The sequence below is a fragment of the Megascapheus bottae genome, chromosome 3 (assembly GCF_031878675.1).
Source record: "Megascapheus bottae isolate mThoBot1 chromosome 3, mThoBot2.hap1, whole genome shotgun sequence".
NCBI lineage: Eukaryota > Metazoa > Chordata > Mammalia > Rodentia > Geomyidae > Megascapheus > Megascapheus bottae.
The window spans coordinates 89,686,430-89,709,349 of record NC_143511.1 but is presented as its reverse complement, the minus strand read 5'-3'; the positions used below and the strand labels follow the sequence as shown (position 1 = coordinate 89,709,349).

The window sequence follows — 22,920 nt, the reverse complement described above, 5'->3', positions numbered from 1 at the left end:
CATTTTTCTACTACCAGAAAAACGCCTGCAACCCCAGATACTCAGGAGGCCGGGATCTGAGGATCCCTGTTCAAAGCCAGCCCAGAGAGAAACGTCCAAGAAACGCTCTCCAATTAAATACCAAAGAGCAGGAAACGGAGCTGTGGCTCCAGTGCTGCTCCGAGACGGAGCCGGGCCTCGAGCTGGAACCGCATCTGTCACGCACACGCGCGAAGCAGACCCTCGCTGCAGGTGTCCAGGCCCGGGGCGGGCCGTGACCCCGGCTTCCTCAGGGCTGGCGCTCTACCACCTGCGCCGGCACAGCGGGGCCGCCAGGCTGAGCGCGCTCGGCCGCTCGGGGCCCTGCGCTGTGCCCGGTCGTGGGGCCTCCCGGGCCCCCTGAGGGCTGGGTGCGCGGCGAGCGCCGGGGCTCCACGCCTCGTCCGGGCGGTCCCGAGCTGCGTGACGAGTGACGAGACACCATGAGCCAAGCCACGTGGACCTCGAGGCTCCTCCCGCGGTGATCACCGCGCTGCGAATCCGCCCGGCTCCACGAGCCCTTCACCCCGGGGCCGCGAGCTCCGGGGACCGCGAGCTCCGGGGGCCGCGAGCTCCGGGGGGCGGGGCCCGGGCGGCACGCACACGCGCACGCGCGCGCGGGGGGGCGCGGGGCCGCGCGAGGCCCGGGCGCCGGGGCGAGCGCGCGGGGCGGGGCCGCGGCGCCGGGGGCGGGGCCTGCGTGCGCCCACGTGACGGCGGTTGCCAGGGTGAAAGGTCGGCGCGCCGCCGCCACTCCCAACATGGCGGCGGCCGGGCTGGCGGCGCGCGGGCCGGGCGCCCGAGCGCGGCGCCGGAGCCGGCCTCGGGCCTCGCCGCCGCCGCCGTCGGCGCTGCCGCGGGTGCTGGTGCTGCTGGCGGCGGTGGCGGGGCCGGGCGGCGCGGCGCGGCTGTACCACGCGGGCGAGGACCCGGTGTGGGTGCTGGACAGTGGCAGCGTGCGCGGCGCCACGGCCAACAGCTCGGCCGCGTGGCTGGTGCAGTTCTACTCCTCGTGGTGCGGCCACTGCATCGGCTACGCGCCCACCTGGCGGGCGCTGGCCGCCGACGTGCGAGGTGAGGGTGGGCCGCGCGCGGGGCCGGCGGCGCCCGGGGAGCCCGGGAGTCCGGGGCCGGACACCCCGGGGCTGGCGGCGCCCACCGGAGCCCGGGGAGCCCGGGAGTCCGGGGCCGGACACCCCGGGGCTGGCGGCGCCGCCTCCGCGGCTCGGGTCCCGCCTGCTCGCGTGGAGCACACCTCCGGCGGCGGATCCCACGGGCCGGAGCCGTGGACGGAATGCGGCGGCTGTGTTTTCCCGGACCCCGAGGGTGTGCCGTGAAGGGCTGCTCTCTGCAGGGCTCTGCTCACCGCCGCGCCCGCGTTCTGACGAGCCTGGCTGGGTAGCTCTGGCGGGGGGTCTTGAGCTCTCCCCCCTCCCTCACCCAGTGACGAGGCGCAAGCGCATGTTCATTCTGGTGTACGTTTTGGAACTCAAGTTTTCTGAAGTCCTGGTGAGCATTAGGCAGAAAGGAGATCAGAGGCTGGAAGGGACAAAATGTTTGTTGGGTCTTGGAACTCAGGGCCTCCGTGTGCTCCACCAACTACCACTTGAGCCACACTCCCCTACTGCCCCTACCCTTTTTGGGGAGGTGGAGGGGCAGCGAAGGGTCATTCAGTAGTAATATAGTTTGTACTGGGTTTTGGCTTCAGTTTAGTATCTGAAATGTAAGATTCATAACCCAAATTCAGATATGGCATGCTGGTCTGTGTGAACCAGCATTTAGGGAAGTCTGAAAAGCCTCCCTGGAAGTTAATTCTGAAATGAGACAGTAAAAACTCCTAAGGCCCTAGGGTTGGAGTGTAACCTAGTGCTCACCTCGCATGCACAAAACCCTGGGTTCCATTCCTCAGTACCACAACCATAGAAAAAGCTAGAAGTGGTGCTGTGGCTCAAGTGGCAGAGTGCTGGCGTTGAGCAAAAAGTGTCCAAGGACAGTGCCTAGGCCCTGAGTTCAAGCTCCAGGACTGGAAAAACAAACAAAAAAACTCCCCAACTCTTAAGGCCCTAATACTGTGATTGACTAAATGAGGGTCCCTTAAATGAGCTAGTGTCTGCAAGACAAGGTGGTGGTGCCTGAGACACCTGTAGCCAGATCTGGCGGTCAGGAGCAATATGAGGAGGGGACCCTGTGGGCCACCCAGGCACAGCATGTCCAGAACTAAGCTGGAGGCAAGGCTGCCGAGTCAGGGGCCTAGCCCCAGAATCCTAGGCTCTGGTTTCCAGGCTGGGTCTCCTGGGGACTTGATGGAAATGACCTCCTCAGCCCTCCCCTGCAGGGTGGACCGCAGCCTGTCAGCTTAGGCCCCAGGTTGGGGAGGACTGATCCAAGAGTGGGAAGGGGCTGGAGAGCGTGGCATGCCTGGGGTCATCTACATGGGAATCGCCTCTCTCTCTTCCTTCGCCTCCTAGGAGATTGACTGCCCATGCGATCCTTCCTGTGCTCCCCTGCAGACCTCCTGCACACTCAGTGCCAGGTGCCTTGCTCCCCTCCCCGGGCTGCCCAGCAGGGAAGGGAAGGGTGCCAGCCGTCCTGTGTGCAGTCTGCATGCCCTGTGAACAGCACCTGCGCACCTCCCCTACCACCTGTCTCCAGCACCTTGCCTCGGGCTGGCTCTGCCCTCCAGCAGGAGGTGGCATTCCGGGGAGCCTGAGCTAGAAGAGAATCTGTGCCCACCCACCCTCTCAGCATGGGGAGGGGCATCCTGCCCAGGGCCAGGCATCCCCAGCCCAACTCTTTTTCATAGACTGGGTCACTTCCGCTTCTCAGAGGTATAGAGTGAACTTTCTCTACCTCGTCACTGGCTTTTTCAAGTTTGGAGAGATAGTTCTTTTTCTTTTTCTTTTATTATTTTTTTTTTTTTGCCAGTCATGGGCCTTGAACTCAGAGCCTGAACACTGTCCTTGGACTTTCTCAAGGCTAGTGCTCTATTGCTAGAGCCACAGCACCACTTCCAGCCTTTTTCTATGTATGTGGTACTGAGGAATCAAACCTGGGTTTTGTGCATGCTAGGCAAGCACTCTACCATTAGGCCAAACTTCCGGTCCTATTTTTCTTTTTAGAAGGCAGCTTAACGTTCAAAAAGATCTATTATTTGGTGGCGCCAAAGGCATTCTAGTATTTAAACCTGTCACTTATAAGAACTTTGTGAAACAAACAGGCTCTGTTGTTGAAAATTGTCTGGACTGGGCTCTCTTGGTAGCTTGTATTTGTTTTCCTTGGCCTGGGTGGTCCTGGCAACTCTGCCTGTGATGCTTGTACTTGATCTGCTTGGCACCGCCACCAGAAGGTGATTCAGGCACTGAAGGTGTGTGTGTCTTCTGGGGCCCTATGGCCTTGCTTCCCTTCTGCTTACTCATGGGAGAGCAGAGCTCTGGGGGAACTTGATGAGGAACACAAAGTATGGAAGGCTTCTAGGGCCATCCTGCAAGGGAGTTTCAGGTGTGAACCTGACTGAGATTGCGTCACCTTGCTTACCCAGCTGAGAGACAGGCTTCTGACCCAGTCCATACACGGTGACTCCAGAGCCCTATATGTTCCCTGGAGGACTGGGAGGTGTGGGTGAAAGTGCTAGACAGGCAGGTGGGTGCAGACCACTCTGCTGTGGGCCTGGGCAGTGCTGCCTGTGGCTATGGTCATTGTTGTCATGGCCTTCCTGTCTGCCCCCAGTGTCTCCTTCCTGATTGGCTAGGACAGGGGCTTCCTGGAGATTAGACTGCTAGGTCTAATCTCCAGGGGCTGGAGGAAGGTAGAGCAGGCCCCAGGGGCAGGCGGTGCCCTGTGGGCGATGCAGAACCCAGGCCCTGGGGCCTGCCTGGTACTCACCTGGACTCTGGAGCTGACAGGAGGGGCTGGACAAAGGAGTCGAGCCAGGTGGTGGGGACAGCCTCTCTCCTGTGGGTCCAGAAATGCCATGCTGTCCGTGCCAAGTGGCTGTTTTCCCATTGCCTGAAGCTAAGTGCCAGCTGGCCCCAGGGAGGGGCCTCCCTGAGGAAGCAGCAGACAGAGACCACGTCTGCTTATGTTGTCCAAGTGCCGGTCATACAGGGGTGTTTCCATAAGCAAGTCCTTCTAGATGGAGCGGCGGGCGTGGCCTTGGGACTCTTTGAGTGGCTGGGCATTGGACTAGCTCCTCAGAGTTCCTTTCTTGTCTCCTGTGCAATGTATCCATGTTTAACTAACCCAAGTGTTAACATCATTAAGCACATTGGAACCCAGAGAGCCAAACCAAATACTGAAAATGGAGGCCATAGAGACCCAGGCCTACTTCTTAGGACAGGAACAAAGCGTCTGGATTGCCATCCTAGCCTTAGCCAACTGGCGCTGGGTGCTGGGCTCTGCTGGTGGACCCATGGCTTCCTTCCTACCAGACACCCCTGTGGCTGGAACTTGGCACTCATCTAGGAGGATTGCTGCCTGCTGGGAAAGGCCTGCACTCAGAAAAGGTCCTCAACTGGAGGTGCTGACCCTTGCCAGATTCTTCCACACTGAGCTGCATTTACATGACAGGAAGTTGGTTAATCTTCACTGTGATCTTCTTCCAGAGCTCCCTGGTGCTTAGCCTTGCATCCGCTGGGCAGACTTGGTCTTTAGAATGTGACAGTGACATGGCAAATACACTGAAGATAACTTACAGGTCACTCACTGTGTCTACAACAAGTACTTCTGAGCCTGCGGTGCTAAAGCAGAAGTAAAGGGTCACAGGGAAGTGAGGTCACTGACGGTTGGGCCCCCCTGCTGCTCCCTGTGAAGGCCCAGCAGGTCACCTGGAGGAACAGCCTCTGTGTGACTCCCAGCTGGCACTGTTAAGGTCCCCCCCCCCCCCCCCCCGCCCCTTGCCAGGCGGTAAAAACAAGCCATTTGCTTTCTGTTTCAGAGCTTCTCCCTGCGGCCTGACGGGGGAGGGACTGAGGAGGGTCTGGTTGAAAGGGGCCTAAACCCTGAAGCCAACCCTTTTCACTGTCCTGCATTTTGTCTGACAAAATAGGCAGTGTGTCTATTGTGTGCTGTGAATACCATCCATCTGCCAGGCCGCAGCCACTGTGGCTTCTTCAGTGCCTGCAGCGCCTGTAACTGACAGTCTCCCGTCTGCTGCAGCCTTCCCAGTGCCCTGGCCATGGCTGATTTTCAGACAAAGCCCTCATGAGGTGCCAGCACACCTCAGGATACACCGCCCCACTGCCCCACTGCCCCACCCAAGTGTGGCTCTGCGGGACGGGACGGGTGCAGCAGGTGGTCGGGGAACACGCTCCCGTGGAACTGGACTTTCCTCCCTGCCAGCACGTTTGTGCTGATCTCATGACCATGTAGACGTGGTCTCCCTGCCCCCGTGGCAGAAGTGGCCGGGGACAAATCAGAGAGGTCCCTGATCTCTAGAGGCTAGGGCGTGAGGAGAGACATGGGTAACATGGGGGGAGCTGCACTGGGGGAAACCAGCTGATTGGAAAGAGACTGGGCTGGTAGACAGGTAGGGAGGGAGACCTGGTATAGTGTCTAAGCTTTGTCATGAGCTGGGGAGACAGGCAGGCCGGGTCAGAGGACCTGGGAGGGGCCTGTGTTCCTGAGTGGCATGCAGTTGCCCGAGTCTGGGGAGGGGCCTGGCAAGAGCATCCTTTTTCCTGAATGATGAGAAGCCAAAGAACAATTGTACAGAAAGAGCCGGTCTCTGTGCTGAGGAATCCCTGGCTGCTGCCCCCACAGGCTGGTGGCAGGGTCAGCATCCAGTGTGGCAAGGGTGTTGACAGGCCAGTCAGAGGTGAAAGGGGCTCTCGTGCTGCTTTCTCAGGCCATGCAGAGGTTTGGAGTCAGCTTCAGGTCTGCCGGGTTCCAGCGAGCTGGACAGACAGTGTAGGGGGAAAGTGTTGTGGAAACTGCCAATGCTCAGCGTGGGCCTGGGGGACTGTGGCCAGGTGAGGGCGGTGGGGGTGTGGAAGTGGTCTCCCACGGAGCTGCCCAGCGTGGTGCACCCCCACCTCAGTCATGTGGCTGAGGGCGCATTCTGTTTCAGTGTGCTCTGCCATCTGCCGCTAGCTGGATGAGAGTATTAACTGTTCTTCCTCAGTTCTGTGTAATTTGAGACCCCGGGAAGAGGGGATGGGTGATTCAGGGGTCACTGTGATTTTTTTCCCCATGCATTTCAAGTGGCCTTGGCATGCCAGTTGTTTTCACATAGCCCACATAAGTGGGAACAGTGTTTGGGCGCTCTTAAGAGCTGGGCAGAAAGTTTTACAGCTGCTATTGTAGCTAATCTAGAGGCCAAGATCTGAGGATGTGGGTTCAAAGCCATCCTGGCAAGGATGTTTGCAAAATGGCATGGCTCAAGTGGTGAAGTGCTAGCAGTGAGTGAAAAAGTTAGGAGTGCACTGGTTGTGGCATAAAAAAAAATAAACAACTTTAAAGATGGAAGTGCTAGGGCTGGAGTGTGGCCTAGTGGTGGAGTGCTTGCCTAGCATGCGCAAAGACCCAGTTCCATTCCTCAGTACCACGTGCATAGAAAAAAGCTGGAAGTGGTGGTGTGGCTCAAGTGGTAGCGCTCTAGCCTGGAGAAAGCCCAGGGACAGTGCCCAGGACTGGGGTGGGGGTGGGGGAGTAGAAGTGCTAAGTGCTGCTGTTGCATCACCCACCTGGCAGGGCCTCCCGGCGCGGGGTGCATCCGGGCTGGTGCTTGAACTATATTACCAGTTTGGTAGAGTCCCTGTCCAGACTTGAAAGACTGGACGGGTGGCAGTGGAGGGGGCCTGGCTCACCTGTCCTTCCGGTCAGCCTGCAGATGCTTTTCAGCATCCTGGGGAGCAGCTGGCCACTGGCTACTGCAGCCACCATGGTCTCTGCATCTCCAAACCATCAGGAGACGGCAACAAGGTGCACTGCTGAGTGATTGGCAGGCATGGCAAAAGCCAGTTTGCTCTGTTATTTATCAGTGGTAGAAGACCCATCTGGCCAAATGCTGGTGGTACATACCCGTAATCTGAACTACTCAGGAGGCCGAGGGATTCAAAGGATAGAGCTTCAAACCCGCCCAAGTAGAAAGTTCACTAGACTCCACCTCCAAGATAATCAGCATAAAGCTGGGCTGGAGGAGTGGGTCAAATGGTAGGATTCCAGCCAAGCAAACCAACAGCAGGTCCAAGCATAAGGTCCTGAGTTTAAACTGTAGTGCTGGCCCACATGTGAGCTTTGACTGACATGTCCCGCTCCCATCCTGACGGAGTGCTGTACTGACCGCTGGTACCCACACCATGCCACCTAGGGCAAGGCAGCTTGGTGTGGGGGCCACGGGGGAGCTGGAGTGCAGCTGCCCACTGAAGGTCTCACTCCTGCCTTGTAGACTGGGCCACTGCCATCCGAGTTGCAGTCCTGGACTGTGCAGAAGAGAAGAACCAGGAAGTGTGCCGTGCTTATGACATCCACTTCTACCCCACCTTCAGGGTAAGCCCCAGCTCAGCGAGCTGGCCCCACCTTCCCCACAGGGGTCTGTGAAAAGACCATTGCATCTCTGGTACTGTCCATGTTTCTGGCTCTGTTCGTAAAGCTTGGTAGAAATGTACTTATGTTCTCAGCAGGTCACCTCCCCCGTCACAGAAGTCTGAGTGACTTACTTAATCCCAGAGGCCTATGGTGGAGAGGGTCTGTCTGTCAGTGAAGTACACTGTCCCCACTGACACGCAGAGTCCTTGCCCCGCACAGCCTGCACCTGGGGGAGGGGGCTGTCAATTTAGGGGGTCTGACAAATGGGCCTAGTGTAGCAGTACCCATTTGTTCCACTAGGGGGCATAGCTATAACCTGTGACCCAGTTGCAGTTCCACTGCACGAGCTGCCTGTGCAGGGGTGTAGAGCCACAGTGTGCACCGCAGCACATCTCAGTTACATAGACACCTCCAGAGCCATGCTGCCTTTGGGGTCCTGTCTAAGAGCCTGTGCCCCACTTCCTGGAGTCCCTTTCTGTCTGTGCTGTGTAGTGTGCTGGTAGAATGCACCCCCCTCCCGCCCATGTGCATGGTCTGGGCTCTGCTGCGCTGTCTCCAGCTGACTCCCTGCTGCGCCTGACCTGGCAAGCCAGGGCCCTGCTGTCCCTTGCCTTCTTGTTCTGGTCACAGCGTGAAGATAGGTTCCCATCTTACCTTGCGTCTAGCTCCACATTCGGGTCATACTGTGCTAGCATAAACCATTGAGCTTTCCTTCTTCCACTTACTATGATTTTTCCAAGATTCACCCCTGGTGTGGGGTGTTCCACGGACTGCTGGTCCCACCTCGTGTGAGATGACCTGCTGCAGGCTGTGGGACTCTCCCTGGCTCTTGCTACTTTGAGCAGCACTGCTGTGAGTGCTTTACACCTGGGTCAGGCTCCTGTGATGGCCTGGAAAGAAGTGGCTGAATCGGGGGACCTAGAGACGTGGAAGACAAACCCATTGGGCTGGCCTGTCCTCTAGTGTTTGATGTCTGCCCACGGGATAGGTGCAGCAGGAAGCACACTATGAATCATCTATACGTTCCTGGTGATGTGGGGCCAGCACATCTGTCGGTGGCCATATGGGTCTCTGTCTCCAGATACATGCTGTGCCATTTACCCATGTTCTCTTGGCCATTTGCACTTTGCTGGCCAGTTTACAGAAGTCCTTTGATGAAGAAAGTACTTGGTTTCGTTGGAATTCTTTTCATCTTGTTGGATGTATGGGCTAGTGACTCATTCTCCCTATCAATCATGTGCTGTCTCATATTTGATACCAAGAATTGAGGAGAGTGTTACGTTTTAGGATTCAGCTCTGTCATGTTCTGCTTGTAGTCCTGCTAGGTTAGGAATGGATCAAATAGAAATCTGATCAGGCTTAGCTCTGATCACTGTGGAACACTGGGGTCAGAGACATAGAGGTGTGTCTTCACTCACTGTGACTTGTGGCAGAAGTTGCTGTGAGTCCTGGGTAAGAAGTATTAAATGTATGTACAATCCCCCACCCCCACCCCACCCCCCAAGGCCATTTCTTATTTGTTGTGTGTGGTTTTTCCTCCCTCTAGTACTTTAAAGCTTTTACAAAGGATTTTACAACTGGAGAAAATTTTAAAGGTAAGGACCCATGCGTTCTGTTTGACTCTCTTGGCTTGGCTTGTAAATTTGCTAGTAATAGAGATCGTCTTAGAAGCGAGGTGCTGCCCCTGCCTCAGTGTACCAGCACAGAACTGCCAGCTCTTCTGTTAAGAGCCGAACCTTGGGCTGGGCGTGTGGCCTAGTGGTAGAGTGCTTGCCTAGCATGCACAAAGCCCTGGATTTGCTTCCTCGGTACCACAGACACAGGAAAAGCCCAGAAGTGGTGCTATGGCTCAAGTGGAAGTATCCATGAGAAAGCCCAAGGATAATGCCTAGGCCCTGAGTTCGAGCCCAAGGACTGGTGAAAAAAAAAGAGCTGAACCTTAATAGTGTGGCTGAGAATTTCTTTCTGTGATTTCCTTGGAAAAGTAGCAGCATATTTTTAAACTACTTCTTAAAATCGAGATCGTGTTTGAAGTGTATGAATGGCAAGAATGTGGCGATGGGTTTTTACAGGTGAGCTGCACCCCCGTGAACCCACGTGAAAGGCTGGGGTGCCCAGCCCCACCAGTACTGCCTGGGAGACAGCTGCCATGCCTGGCACCCAGTCTGCCTGTGTTTATGGTCCTGTTTGTGAGACCCATCACTGGAGCCATACACCGCCTTTGGCCTCTTGGGTTGCATGGTCTCCTGAGTGGTGAATCCACACTGTCTGACCTGCATCCTGTCCACCTGTGTGGGGACATCCTCCAGGGTTACTGTGAAGGGCACTGCCACCTAATGTGCTGGCCTCACCTCTGGGGTGGGCAGATGGGCACAGACAAAGCCGTAATGAAGGCTTGCCTCTGCAGGACACGACAGGGAGCTGCAGACAGTCAGACAGACGATGATTGACTTCCTGCAGAACCACACGGAGGGCACACGGCCTCCAGCCTGCCCACCTCTTGACCCAATTCAGTGAGTAACTCCATTACAGAGGTGGCATGGGGCTGGGGTACAGCTCACAGGCACTTAGCAAGCAGGGGCCCTCTTCAGTCCCCAGCACCAAAAGTATAAACAGGTTTATGTAAGTGGCATGGATTTCAGTGCATGGTGGCAGCTTGCTGTGTTAAGAACATTGAAAGCTTTTCTTTTCTTTCCCTTGAAAGGCCCAGCGATTTCCCTTCCCTCTTGAACAGCCACCGTGGCCGATATGTAGCCATCTTGTTTGAAAGCAGTGGCTCCTATGTTGGACGAGAGGTACTGTATGGACACGGGTTTGGGGCTGTGGCTGGCGCGTGGGCAGTAAGCACCACTGAGTTCCATTACTGTGGGCTGCAGTTCTCATCAGTCATCAGGATGCCAGCCCATGACTGGTCTGTAGACTGCATGCTAGAATGAAGGCTGTGAAGGCTGATGGTATAGCTTCAGTGGCAGAGAACTTTCCTGTCAAACACAAGGCGCTGAGCCCAAACCCGGTGCTGCAATAGAAATAGCAATAAGCTGGGCATGGTGGCTCACGCCTGTCATCCCAGATACTCAGGAGGCTGAGATCTGAGGATCCTGGGTCAAAGCCAGCCCGGGCACTAAAGACCATGAGACTATTATCTCCACCTAACCACTAGAAAAGGGGAAGTAGCACAGTGTCTCAAGGGGTAGGGCCATAACCTTGAGCTGAAGAGCTCAGGGACAGCTCCCAGGCCCAGAGTTCAAGCCCCATTAACTCCCCTGCCCCCCGCCCCCAAAAAAGGAAATAGCATTAAAAGTGTTGTGTTTTAGGGTAGGCCCTGGCTGCCCCTCCCCTGCAGGCCATTCTTCCTCCCTCTGCACTATCACCAAGCCCTCCTCGTGGCTGGACTCTGGACTCGACTTGTTTGCCACATCCTTGTTTTTTGTGGCACATTGTTAGACTTTGATGTAACTTGTCGTTGTGTGTCATCTGATTTGACCAAGTATAAATAAGGTCATGACTGGGCGCTGGCGGCTCACGCCTAGCGGCTCAGGAGGCTGGGAACTGAGGATTGTTGTTCAAGGCCAACCTGGGCAGGAAATCTTTGAGACTCGTCTTCAGTTAACCACCAGAAAAGCCAAAGGTGGCACTTGTTTCTAAGTGGTAGAGCACTAGCCTTGAATAGAATTTAAGGACAATGCCCAGGCCCCAAGTTCAAGCCCCACGACCAACAAAAAGAAAGAAAGGAAGGAAGGAAGGAAGGAAGGAAGGAAGGAAGGAAGGAAGGAAGGAAGGAAGGAAGGAAGAAAGAAAGAAAGAAAGAAAGAAAGATGCCATTTCTGAGATCTCTCTGCTGTGGAGACCAGTGCTGTGCCTTGAGCCTGAGCCCTGGCACCTGAGGCCACCTGCATCCCGGTTGCTTCTGGGAGCAGCCTGGCAGTGAGGGAACATGCCTCCCAACTTGATGGTAGGCCACATGTGGCAGTCAGGGTATTGCTGATGAGTGTCCAGGGTGCTGCTTGATCAGTAGAAATTTTATAGGAGATGTGCTGGATTTAAAGGTAAAGTAAAAGTTCGGCTGTGTTCCGTTTGGTGTGGAAAACTGCGAAGTGACTTCATGGTTTCTGTCCATGGGCATGCAATCCTTGGGTGCTTAAACTCGACTAAAAATGAAGGTGCCGATTCTGGTCTGAGTGCTGGTTACTCATTCTCACGACCATGGTGCTTTGGCACTTGTACCACAACGGGGACAGAGCTGCATGCTCTACCACCTCGCGGCGTGCAGGGAGGAAGGCTGTGCCAGCATGCCTGCTGTGCCACGTGGCTCGCGTGGACAGGGCACCAGCAGAGCCATTTGTTGATGATGAGCATCTTTCAGGCACAGCCTTGCTGTGAGGTGGAGTCTTCCCACCACGCCCATCTCAGTGAGGGTGGTGTCATCTTCTTTCCTCCAGGTGATCCTGGACTTGATTCCATATGAAAACATCATGGTACACAGAGCGGTGGTTGGAGACAAGGCATTTCTGCAGTCGCTAGGTGTTTCTTCTGTTCCTTCCTGTTACTTGATTTACCCAAATGGATCTCATGGACTCATTAATGTGTATGTACCAGTTTGGCTTAAGAAATGTGTGTGTGTGTGTGTGCGCGCGCGCGAGCATGTGTGCGCGTGCCAGTCCTTGAACTCGGGGCCTGGGTATTATTCCTGAGCTTTTTTGTGTTCAAATTTAGTGCTCTACCACTTCCACTTAAGCTACAGCTCCACTTCTGGTCTTTTTTTTTTTTTTAACTGGTTTTTGTTTTGTTTTGTTGTTGTTTGTTTTGTTTTATTGGTTGTGGGGCTTGGACTCTGGGCCTGGGTGCTGTCCCTACCCATGGAGCCACAGCCCCACTTCCCCTTTTCTAGTGTTTAATTGGAGCTAAGAGTCTCACTGTCTTTAACGCCCTGGCTGGCATTGAACCACAATCCTTAGATCTCAGCCTCCTGAGTAGCTAAGATTATAGGTGTGAGCCACCTCGCCCAGCCAGCTTCTGGGTTTTTTCATGATTCGTTGGAGGTAAAGTCTCATGGAGAGCTAGGTGTTGGTGTTTCGTACCTGTGATTTTAGCTACTCAAGAGACTAAGATCTGAAGAGTGCAGTTCAAAGCCAACTTAGGCAGGAAAATCTATGAGACTCTCATCTCTAGTTAAGCACCAGAAAACCAGAAGTGGAACTATGGCTCAAAGTGGTAGAGCACTAGCCTTGAGCAGAAAGACTCAGGGACGGCTCTAAGCTTAAGCCCCACAACCAACAACAATAAAGCCAATAACTATTTTGAGGATGGCTTCAGACCACAGACTTAGCCTAGGTTTACAGGTGTGAGCCACTGTCGCCTTGTGTGGCCTAAGGAATATTTGCTGGTTTGGGTAGGATATGAGGACATCTGTGCCTCTGGCAAAGCAGGCCAAGTCCAGGGATCAGATGTCTGTCTGCGGAGCCCCTGACTGCTCTGTCTGTCCATGGTTTGTGAGCATCGGTGCCCCCTCTTAACATGGGAGGTGGGTAGGCTCTAGGCCCTGCCTCAGGAAAAAGGTGTGTAGTGTGTAGACTCACATCCCACAGGCAGTGAGTGCTTTGTCTGAAGTGCTAATGAGAGCAGGTGAGGCCCAGGGTTCTTTCTCCTAAAGGAGGCAGCAGAAGCCCTCACGTGCCCAGCCCCAGTGCTTCCATGCCCCTTGGACACTGCATGAATGAGAGCCTGCAAGGAAGCAGGTAGGAAAACTTGGTAAGGCCTCTAGGCTGCAGGGAGCCTGTGGTTTCCTTGCTGTTGGAGGGCAGAATGAGCCCTGCTCTGCCTTGTCCTGCCTGCCCTGGGCTGTCCTTGCCTAAGCCATTACCCTGAAGGCCTAGTCACCAGCAAGCCTCCAGCAGGAGTACAGTGCGTACAGACATCCAGTGCCTCCCCGGGCCAAGGGCACACCTCAGGAGTAGCAAAGGCTGTTGCCACATGGGCTTTTCCCAGCACTGCGAAGGTTCACAGGGCAGTGAGGACCCTGCCCAGAGCCCTAATACCACAGTTCTTCACGGAAAAACCAGTAGGCAAAGCTGTAATAACAGCCATTCAGAAAGCAGAACCGGAAAAATCAATGCTAGTCTTAGACAAAAATGTGGGCTCCTCCCATGGCTAAAGTAAAAGGGACTGGGTGCATGGCCCAGGGGCGCACGTGCCTAGCTTGAGTTCAGTCTGGAAAAGAAGCTGAGGGCACTGAGGTCCTGGGAGCTGGGCTTGACAGCGGCTGCTGGCTCTGGAGGTGTGGTGTGGTGTGTACGCTGCAAGCGTCTTTTACAGCCTGCGCCACTGTGCGCTCTGGAATTGGTGAGCTCTGGGTACTCGCCATAGGTCCTGCGCCATGGCAGCAGGCAGTGCTGCACGTGGCATCTACCCAGAACCCTACAGAGAACCGTGTAGTGCTCCCCAGGCCCAGCTTCCAGACGCCTGCTCAGCTGGCAGATTGTGGGCATGTCGGCCAGGGCTCTTAGGCACATTGAGATCACTGTTGGGATAAAGCTGATCTTGGCAGATGCTCAGACCAGCTTTACCACTGTCTTAAGGTCCCGCCAAGCGCACATGAATCTTCTTAGGCCGCCGTAACTCGGCAGTGATCTGAGGATTCCTGTTCTTCTCAGGAGGAGTGCCGCTCCTGGGTGCAGCCGTGGCCGCCGTGGCCACCGTACACGGCTGCCTCTGCGCCCCTAGCCATCCTGCAGATGGGGAAGACATCCATAACCATGGCTCACACCCATAATCCCAGTCACTCTGGAGGCTCAGTAATGTTTTGGGATTTTTTTTTGTTGTTGTGTGGCTTGAATTCTGGGTCTGGGCGCTGTCCCTGAGCCCTTCAGCTCAAGGCTACTGTCCTACCCCTTGAGACACAGCACCACTTCTGGCTTTTTGGTGGGTAATTGGAGGTAAGAGTCTCATGGTCTTTAGTGCCTGGGCTGGCTTTGAACCACAATCCTCAGATCTTAGCCTCCTAAGTAACTAGGATTACAGGTATGAGCCACTATGCCTGGTGAGACTCAGTATTATATGTGAGTAGCTCCACTTAACCAGCAAAAAGGTATGACTCAAGTAGTAGAGGACCAGCTAAGTGTGAACAAGCAGAGCCAGAAGCACACAAGAGCCAGGCGTGGTAACTCACATGTGTAAACCTTAGCTACTCAAGAGGCTGAGATCTGAAGATCGTGGGTCAAAACCAGCCCAGGCACTGAAGACTGTGGGACTCGTATCTCCAGTTAACCACTAGAAAAGGGGAAGTGGTGTTGTGGCTCAAGGGGTAGGGAGTAACCTTGAGCTGAAGAGCTCAGGGACAGTACCCAGATCCAGAGTTCAAGCCCCACAAACAACAAAAAAATGTGGGGGGGGGGGGGCCAGGAGTTTGGCCTTGTGGTGTAGTGCTTGCCTAGCATGCATGAAGACCCGGATTCGATTCCTCAGTACCACACACATAGAAAAGAGCTGGAAGTGGTAAAGCTCTAGCCTTGAGAAAGCCCAAGGACAGTGCTTAGACCCTGAGTTCAAGTTCAGGACTAGCAAAAAAAAAAAAAAAAAAGCACACAAGGCCGAGTCCAAGCCGCAGTGCTGGTGCACCCCCTCCCCAGTACACACGCGCGCATGCACACAGCCATCGCCGTGGCGTAGGGTGACCTGGTGATTGTGGTCCATCATGGCCCACAGTGGTGTGCCTGGCAGCGCCCTCCTCTTTCTTTCAGGGCAAAGCCTCTCCGGTCGTTTTTCTCCTCTTATTTGAAGTCCCTGCCAGATGTGAGGAAAACCTTGCTTGTCTTGCCTGAAAAGCCTCGCACAGAAGAACATTCAGAAGTGGTGGTTTGGAGAGAATTTGACAGGCAAGTATGTGCTTGGGACTGAAGCAAGAGTGGAGTAGGACAGGCTGCAGGGGACAGGTGACCCTGCTGGGAGGGACGCTCGAGGCACTCCCTGGAAGTCAAAGGGTTTACGGAGCTGACTTTCCTGTGTTGTGTCTCAGGGCCAAGCTGTACATGGCAGACCTGGAATCGGGGCTGCACCACCTGCTGAGGGTGGAGCTGGCCACCCACAGGTCCCTGGCCGGAGCCGAGCTGAAGACCCTCAGAGACTTTGTGACCATCGTGGCCAAGGTGCGGGCAGCTGGGGGGCAAGGGGCTCTGTGGAGGAGGTAGCCCATCTCGGGCCGGTGTCCCACCCGCAGTCCAGTGGCTCCTGCGTGCATCGTGACTCCCTGGTCTGTTCCCTGCAGGCCTGCTGTCTGCCCGAGGCAGGCCGGGATCTGGAGCACAGAGGCTTGTGTCCCACTGAGCGTATCTGAAAGGATGGACTCTGGGTGCCTGGAGAGGGGAGAGCAGGAGCCTTGACACCCCCAAGTCAGGGTGGTTCCAAGGGGTTCTGGAGTGGGGGATGGATAGTGACTTGAAAAATACCGGGTAGCTTATCTGGATGTGGGGTTGTGGGGTGCTGGGGACTTCCTGTTGAGGACTCCCCACCATAAAATGTGGTGCCTGAAACCATACTGAGGCCACTGAGGGAGAGGAGTCAGGGCCCAAACTCTTTGGGGCCAAATACAAGCTGTGGAGGAGCATCTGAGAGGTGGCCAGGATGCTGGGATTCTTCCAGAAGCTGTGTGAGGAAATCCCAGGCACAGGGTGCTGCCACACCTTGGCATGGGCGAAGGGAGACCTGACCAGGCTTTGGTGACCAAATGCTACCAGCTAGCCAAAGGTCACACTCCCCATCCAGCCCAGGCCGGGCAGACGGCTCATGGTGCCAAGCAGAGTGCTGGCACTGCAAGGTGCATTCTGCTCCAAGAGCAGGACCCCAGCCCCAGGGGAGAGAGAGCCAGGAGAGGAAGCCAGGCCCTTGAGGAGGACACGCTGCTGTCCACACAGCACCTCCTGCGCCAGCCAGGACCTCTGCTTGGCTGTGTGGTATAGGCAGGATGTTGCTGTGGGTACAGAAGTCTGTGGCTCCTGCCAAGAACTTGCAGCCTCACAGTTCAAAGTCAAGCATTTGTTGTCTTCTGCGGCCAGACATTATTTTGATAGAGCCCAGGGACGAAGCCGTCCCAGTCCTTTGACATAGGCCTGGGCCTGCGTGATGTTGACGGCAGCAGCTGTTTGGCCTGGCTGCAGTCTTGACGCTCTCTGAACTCTTGGCTTGCCCAGCCCCAAGCCGCCTCCCCGACCCTACTGCTAGCCACTGGTGCCCAGTGCTCACATATACAGAACCCTCTCCACCAGCTCCAGGGTACCCAGACGTCTCAAGCGGCAGGGGTTGGAGTGGAGCACTGCTCTAGCCAGAGGGTGGGATCCTAGCGGGACCATTTCTTTCTTCTTCTTTTTTTTTTTTTGGTGGGTCACAGGGCTTGAACTCGGCCTAGGTGCTATCCCTGAGGTTTTCAGCTCAAGGCTACCGTCCTACCCCTAGACCTAGGCCAAGCCCCACTTCCCGTTTTATAGAGGTTAATCAGAGGCAAGAGTCTCAGGTCCTTTTGTGCCTGGGCTGGCTCTGAACCTTGATCCTCAGATCTCAGCCTCCTGAGTAGCTAGGATTATAGGTGTGAGCCACCACACCCAGCTCTAGTGGGACCATTTCTGTTCTGCCATTTGTATAGCCAGCGCTTACAATAGGATATAGAGAAAGAAAGGGAAGTAGAATTTTTATTTATTTATTTGCCAGTCCTGGGGCTTGAACTCAGGGCCTGGGCACTGTCCTTGGGCCTTTTCAAGGCTAGTGCTCTACCCTTGAGCTACAGCCCACTTCCAGCTTTTTCCGTGTATGTGGTAACAAGAAGTTGAACTCAGGGCATAGTGTATGCTAGGCAAGCACTCTAGCATTAGGCCACACTCCCAGCCTAGAATTTATATTTAAGTAAATAATGAATTATGAAACATTTCAGACAAATAAGTGACTATTGTGCACAGCTGTTACTGTCTCCCAGGAAAAGTGGGCTCTGTATCCTCCCTCCTGTCCCTTCTCCTCTTGGGCAGCCAGGGCCTGGGTGGAGGGGGAGAGCTTAGATCACAACTGACCAAATCTCTGAAAACAAATTTATTTCTAGTCAGTTTAGGAAAAGAATTGTTTTAGTATTAGCTGGGCATGGTGGCTCATGCCTGTAATCCTAGCTACTCAGGAGGCTGAGATCTGAGGATCGTGATTCAAAGCCAGCCCAGACACTCACTACCAGAAAACTGGAAGTAGCACTGTGGGTCAAAGAGTAGGGTGGTAGCCTTGAGCTGAAGAGCTTAGGGACTGTGTCCCAGGCCCAGAGTTCAAGTCTCACAACTGACCAAAAATAAATAAATAAAATTGTTTTGTTTTGTTTTGTTTTTGGCCAGTCCTGGGCTTGAGCTCAGGGCCTGAGCACTGTCCTTGGGCTTTCTCAAGGCTAGAACTCTACCACTTGAGCCTCAGCACCACTTCCAGCTTTTTTCTATGTATGTGGTACCAAGGAATCCAACTCAGGTCTTCGTACATGCTAGGCCAGCACTCTACCACTAGGCCAAACTCCCAGCCCCATAAGATTATTTTAATGTTTAAAAAAATACTACTTTTGGGCTGGGAGCGTTGCTTAGTGTGTGTGTGTGTGTGTGTGTGTGTGTGTGTGTGTGTGTACTGCTTCTGGTCTAGCCTTTCATTTTGAGCTCATCATTAGTAATATCACAGCTTAAGTTTCAAGAGCTCTCTGTAGCCTCTGCTTGCCTATGTAATAGGAAAGCGATGCCCAATCCAAGCTCCTTAAGAAGGAGCACAGCACTGCTAGCTCCCTGGTATGGAGTTGAGTGTGGCATCAGAGCTTTTGGAAGGCCAGCAAGCCCTCGAGAGTTGGGTACTGCCATGCTCTGACTGGGTCTTCTACCCTGAAGCAGTCACCTGGTGTGTGAACAGGTAAAAAAGCACAGGTGGCAGAGCTCTGGTGGCTTACGCTTCTAATCCTAGCAACTCGGGAGGGAGAGATCTGAGGATTATGGCTTCAAGCTAAATGGGGGAGGAAAGCCCATAACCCCACTCCAGTGAACTACCAGAAAGCTGGAAAGGGAGCAGTGGCTCAAGTGGTAGAGCACTAGCCCTGAGCACAGAAGCTTAAGGACAGTTCTCAGTCCCACAGGTCAAGCTCTGGGGCCCGCAAAGAAAAGGCATGGGCGTAGGTGGTCAGGGTGCAGAGGACAGGGTGATGACCACCTGTCTTCTCCGCACCACCTGGGATCTCCCACCCCAGAGCCCTGGTTCTGAGCGTGGCCCCATTTTAGTTCCTTGGTGTGGGCGTTGGTCGGGTTCTGTGTGCTCTGCCACGTGGAGCACAGCCTGCTGGGCGCCCTGGGGGCGGGTGGTGTTTCGGGCACTCTCTCAGGCTCCCCCTGTGCCCCTGGCTCAGCTGTTCCCTGGCCGACCTCCTGTCAGGAAGCTGCTGGAGATGCTGCGGGAGTGGCTGACCACCCTGCCCCTGGACAGGATCCCCTACAATGCTGTCCTCGACCTGGTCAACAATAAGATGCGGGTAAGTCCAGACCCCTGCCCGCCCGGGCTGCCGGTCCCCCTGCAGGCCGCTGGTGCTCGGGACCCATGATCTACAGGGAGAACAGGCACCTTTCTCTGTACAGTCACCCTGGTTCTGACATGGCTGACCTGACACGGACCTGGGTAAGCCGTCCCAGTGCATCCCTACGTCACCTGCCCACGTGGCCTGCATTTAGACCCGTGTCCTGTAGGGAACAGCACTAGGGTTTGGGGGGGGGGGTTGGGTTTTTAGGGGGAGTGGTGTTGACACAGGGTCTCTGCCTCAGCTCCCCAAGTGTCAGGATTGTATCTCTGACTCCCTCATCTGCCTTGGTCTGGGTTTGTGGGGGGGTTTTTTGTTTGTTTTTGCCCATCCTAGTGCATGAGCTCAGGGCCTGAGCACTGTCCTTGGGCTTTCTCAAGGCTAGAGCTCTACCACTTGAGCCTCAGCACCACTTCTGGCTTTTTTTTTCTATGTATGTGGTACCGAGGAATGGAACCCAGGTCTTCCTACGTGCTAGGCAAGCACTCTACCACTAGGCCAAACTCTGTTTTGTTTTAATATTACTAAATTTTACATTTTCCTACCTGGTGATGACGTGTTTGGTGAGTGTGGAAGGTTCCAGAGACCACCTCTCAGATTACCCTGTGTGGTCTGAGCTCTGCCTGTTCACCTCTCTGGCCAGATAAGGGCCTCTTCTATGGCCCTGAGGTTTGACTGTCCAGCTTCACCTTTGTCCATGCTAGAGTTCTAGACCTCTGTCCATCAGCACTGCCAGCTCTGTGTTGCAGCTTAGAAACAAGCTTTATCTTTCTTGCACTTTCTCTCCAAACTTCGGGCCATAGCACTGTCTCGTAGCATGAAACAGGTAGTAGACGTCCTGCCCCACAGACGCCAGAGCTCAGCAGCCTTCAGAGAGGCAGCAGAGCGTCTTAGCACCAACCAGATGAATGGACTGCCTACGGCCTGGGCTGCCAGGGTGCGCTGGCCCCTGCTCACTGGGGCCCTCTGCTCTTGAGCCATGCTGTGTGCCTCTTTAGAGCGAGCACAGCATGCCACCTGCATTGCTTATGGGTAGCCCCTTGTGGTGCCTCCATCCTAGTGGATCCTGCATATAAACAAAAGGGTGGACGGACACCAGCAGCTCCTGCCTGCAATCCTAGCTACTCAGGAGGCTGAGCTCTGAGGATCTTGGTTCAGAGCCAGCCCAGGCAGGAAAATCTGTGAGACTCTTCTCTCCAATCAAGTACCAAGCTGGAAATGGAACTGTGCCTCAAGTAATAGAAAGCTAGCCCCTTGCACAAAAAGGCTAAGGGATAGTTCCCCGACTGTTCAAGCCCCAGGATCAGCAGCAAAGAAGAGGAAGAGCGAGGACGTAGTGCCTTTTTTGCTTAATATCATTTATCTGTGCCTTCACATTTACTGGGTGTGGGTGTCACCTCACGTGGTTAGAGGTTGGCATCTGTTGTACATAGTGAAGAGGTTGGTTTTTTTTCTGGTATTGGGACTTGAACTCAAGGCCTCACACTCTCTTGCTCAGCTTTTCTATTCAGGGCCACAGGGTTCCAGCTTTATGCTAGTGAGTTGGAGATAACAGTCTCACAGATTTATCTGCCTGAGCTGGCTTCAAACCACGATCCTCAGACTTTAGTCTTGAGAGTAGCTGGGATTCTAGACATGAGCCACGAGCACCTGGCCCTGTGAGGAGGTTTTGGTGAATGATACTTTCAGGTCCCTGCCACTGATGGTTGCCTTGAATGTTAACACTTGTCTTATGTTCCTTGTGTCTTCTTGCCTAGATATCCGGGATCTTTCTCACCAACCACATAAAGTGGGTGGGGTGCCAAGGCAGCAGGCCTGAACTGAGGGGTTACCCCTGCTCCCTCTGGAAGCTATTCCACACTCTGACGGTTGAGGCCTCAACTCACCCGGAAGCGCTACTGGGCACAGGTACACCAGCCCCCAGCCAGCTTAGCCCTGGCCAGTCTGGCGCTAGCATGCCGTGCAACTCACGTGTCACTGGAAGCTCCTGCCAGGGCTTGCCTTGCTGTCCATGGTGTGCACAGACATGTAAGCAGGAGGAGTAACCACTGTGCCTGTGGGAGAAGAGGCTGGGCTCCAGTCTCTTTAACTTGCAAACACAGGCGGCGGAGGCAGGCGTGGTGGCTCTGCTGAGGATCGCAGTTCAAAGCCAGCCCTGGCACTGAAAACCTAAAGGCCGTGAGACTCTCACCTCTAGCCACTAGAAAACATGAATTGGTGCTGTGGCTCCAGGGCTAGGGTGGTATCCTTGAGGTGAAGAGCTCAGGAACAGCGCCCAAGCCCAGAGTTCAAGCCCCATGACCCACAAAAAAACAGAGAGAAAGAAAGAAAGAAAGAAAGAAAGAAAGAAAGAAAGAAAGAAAGAAAGAAAGAAAGAAAGCTCTTCAGATAAGTGTATTAGCTCTCAATTGCTATGTAACACATTTGCCCAACTTGAGTAGCTTAAAACAGTTGAGGTTTATCGTCTTAGTTTCCTGGGTCAGAATCCAGGTATGGCTTAGCCTTGGTCCTCTGCTTCAGGCTGAGACCTTGTTCTCAACCAGGGTGGACCGGGTGAGGACCAACCTCCCAGCCCCTTCTCTGCGTCCTCAGATCTGTGCTGAGCGCTGGCTGCAATCTCTTCTCTACTCCTTTCCGTAGCCACCCGCTGCATGAGAGCCGGCTGCTGGAGGCGCCCCTGGGAGTGGCAGAGGTGGGGCTACCTCAAGTGGGAGGTTGATGGTTACAGAGCATGCAAGGCAAAACTACCTGTCTTCCCAGGGCACTGGTGTGTGCTGGGACTTGATGTGTCCAGCAGGCCCAGGCAGCTGTGGGAGGAGACCATGCCTGATGGCTGCCGTGTTGTTTCTTGGGTGCTTGTGTGCCTGCACTAAGCCAAAGCTCAGCCTTTTGACTTAGGCAGAGTGTCCTGCAGTAGCACTGCAGACCCCTCGGTGCCTTTGCCCCGGTGCAGAGTGCTGTGCTGTAGCTTGGTCCCCCATCTGCTGTGGACTAGGTGAGTCAGTTCTGGTCACAGGTGTGGGATCCTTCCTGTGGCTGTGGCCCTCTGCTGGCAGCTAGTCAGTCATCCGGGGCCCGGGGTGCTCTCACCCCACAGTCATCCCAGCTTCCTGCCAGCCGGCACCAGGGCGAGGAAGACACTAAGCACCTGAGGAAACAGTCGCACTGCACCTTCTGACCACATCCTGCTGGTGCATCCAGAACTCAGGGCTGCGAGACAGATGCTGCCTGTTTTAAGCCACAACATCACACTGCAAAAATGACCTCTGTCGGGGTCTCGTTTACCTTCTCTCCTCAGGGAAGTAAGGGTTACAGTTTCAGAGTCCAGTGGAGAAGGGTGCCTCTTAACTCCCCAGCCAAGAGAATCAGAAAAAGGGAGCAAAACACAGATAATAGGGACGCCCTTGGGAAGGGGCAAAGAACAGCAGTTCCACATGATGTAATGCGGCAGACCACTCAGGCCATTCCTGAAATGAAACGTGGGGCTGCTCCCAAGACCTGGGTGCTCTGTCCATGTTGGGGGTTCTGGAGAGAAAGGAGGCACCCACCTCAGAGGACCCCCCGGGACTAAGAAGAGAGCTTGGCAGGTGGTGCCCGAGGAGCAGGGGTAGGCCCTGGACGCTCCACAGGGCCCAGAGGCTTCAGGATCCTGTTCCAGCTGGTAAGAAGCCAGGCTGTCCCGGGGTGGCTCTGCACTGTGAGCAGGGCGGTCTTCCGCCCCGGGAATTGGGTCAGACAGTGCGGGATTAAGTCTTGGAGGTTTTCTTTCCTTATTGCACATTTAAGCCCCATCTACTAAGCGCCAGCCATGCATCCTAATC

General features: G+C 54.9%; 1 protein-coding gene across 1 annotated transcript in view; it reads left to right on the top strand.

Annotated features, from left to right (window-relative positions):
• The first annotated feature begins 740 nt into the window (after positions 1-740).
• Qsox2 (quiescin sulfhydryl oxidase 2) overlaps positions 741-22,920 on the top strand; it is a 28,621-nt gene continuing 6,441 nt past the window's right edge. Inside the window, exons 1-10 of the mRNA XM_090330921.1 lie at positions 741-1,092; positions 7,403-7,503; positions 9,089-9,137; positions 9,950-10,055; positions 10,247-10,337; positions 11,982-12,127; positions 15,279-15,413; positions 15,554-15,683; positions 18,935-19,057; positions 20,857-21,007. Coding sequence (XP_090187047.1) covers positions 780-1,092; positions 7,403-7,503; positions 9,089-9,137; positions 9,950-10,055; positions 10,247-10,337; positions 11,982-12,127; positions 15,279-15,413; positions 15,554-15,683; positions 18,935-19,057; positions 20,857-21,007 — 1,345 coding nt within the window. The 5' untranslated portion in view covers positions 741-779. The remainder of the gene's footprint in view (positions 1,093-7,402; positions 7,504-9,088; positions 9,138-9,949; positions 10,056-10,246; positions 10,338-11,981; positions 12,128-15,278; positions 15,414-15,553; positions 15,684-18,934; positions 19,058-20,856; positions 21,008-22,920) is intronic.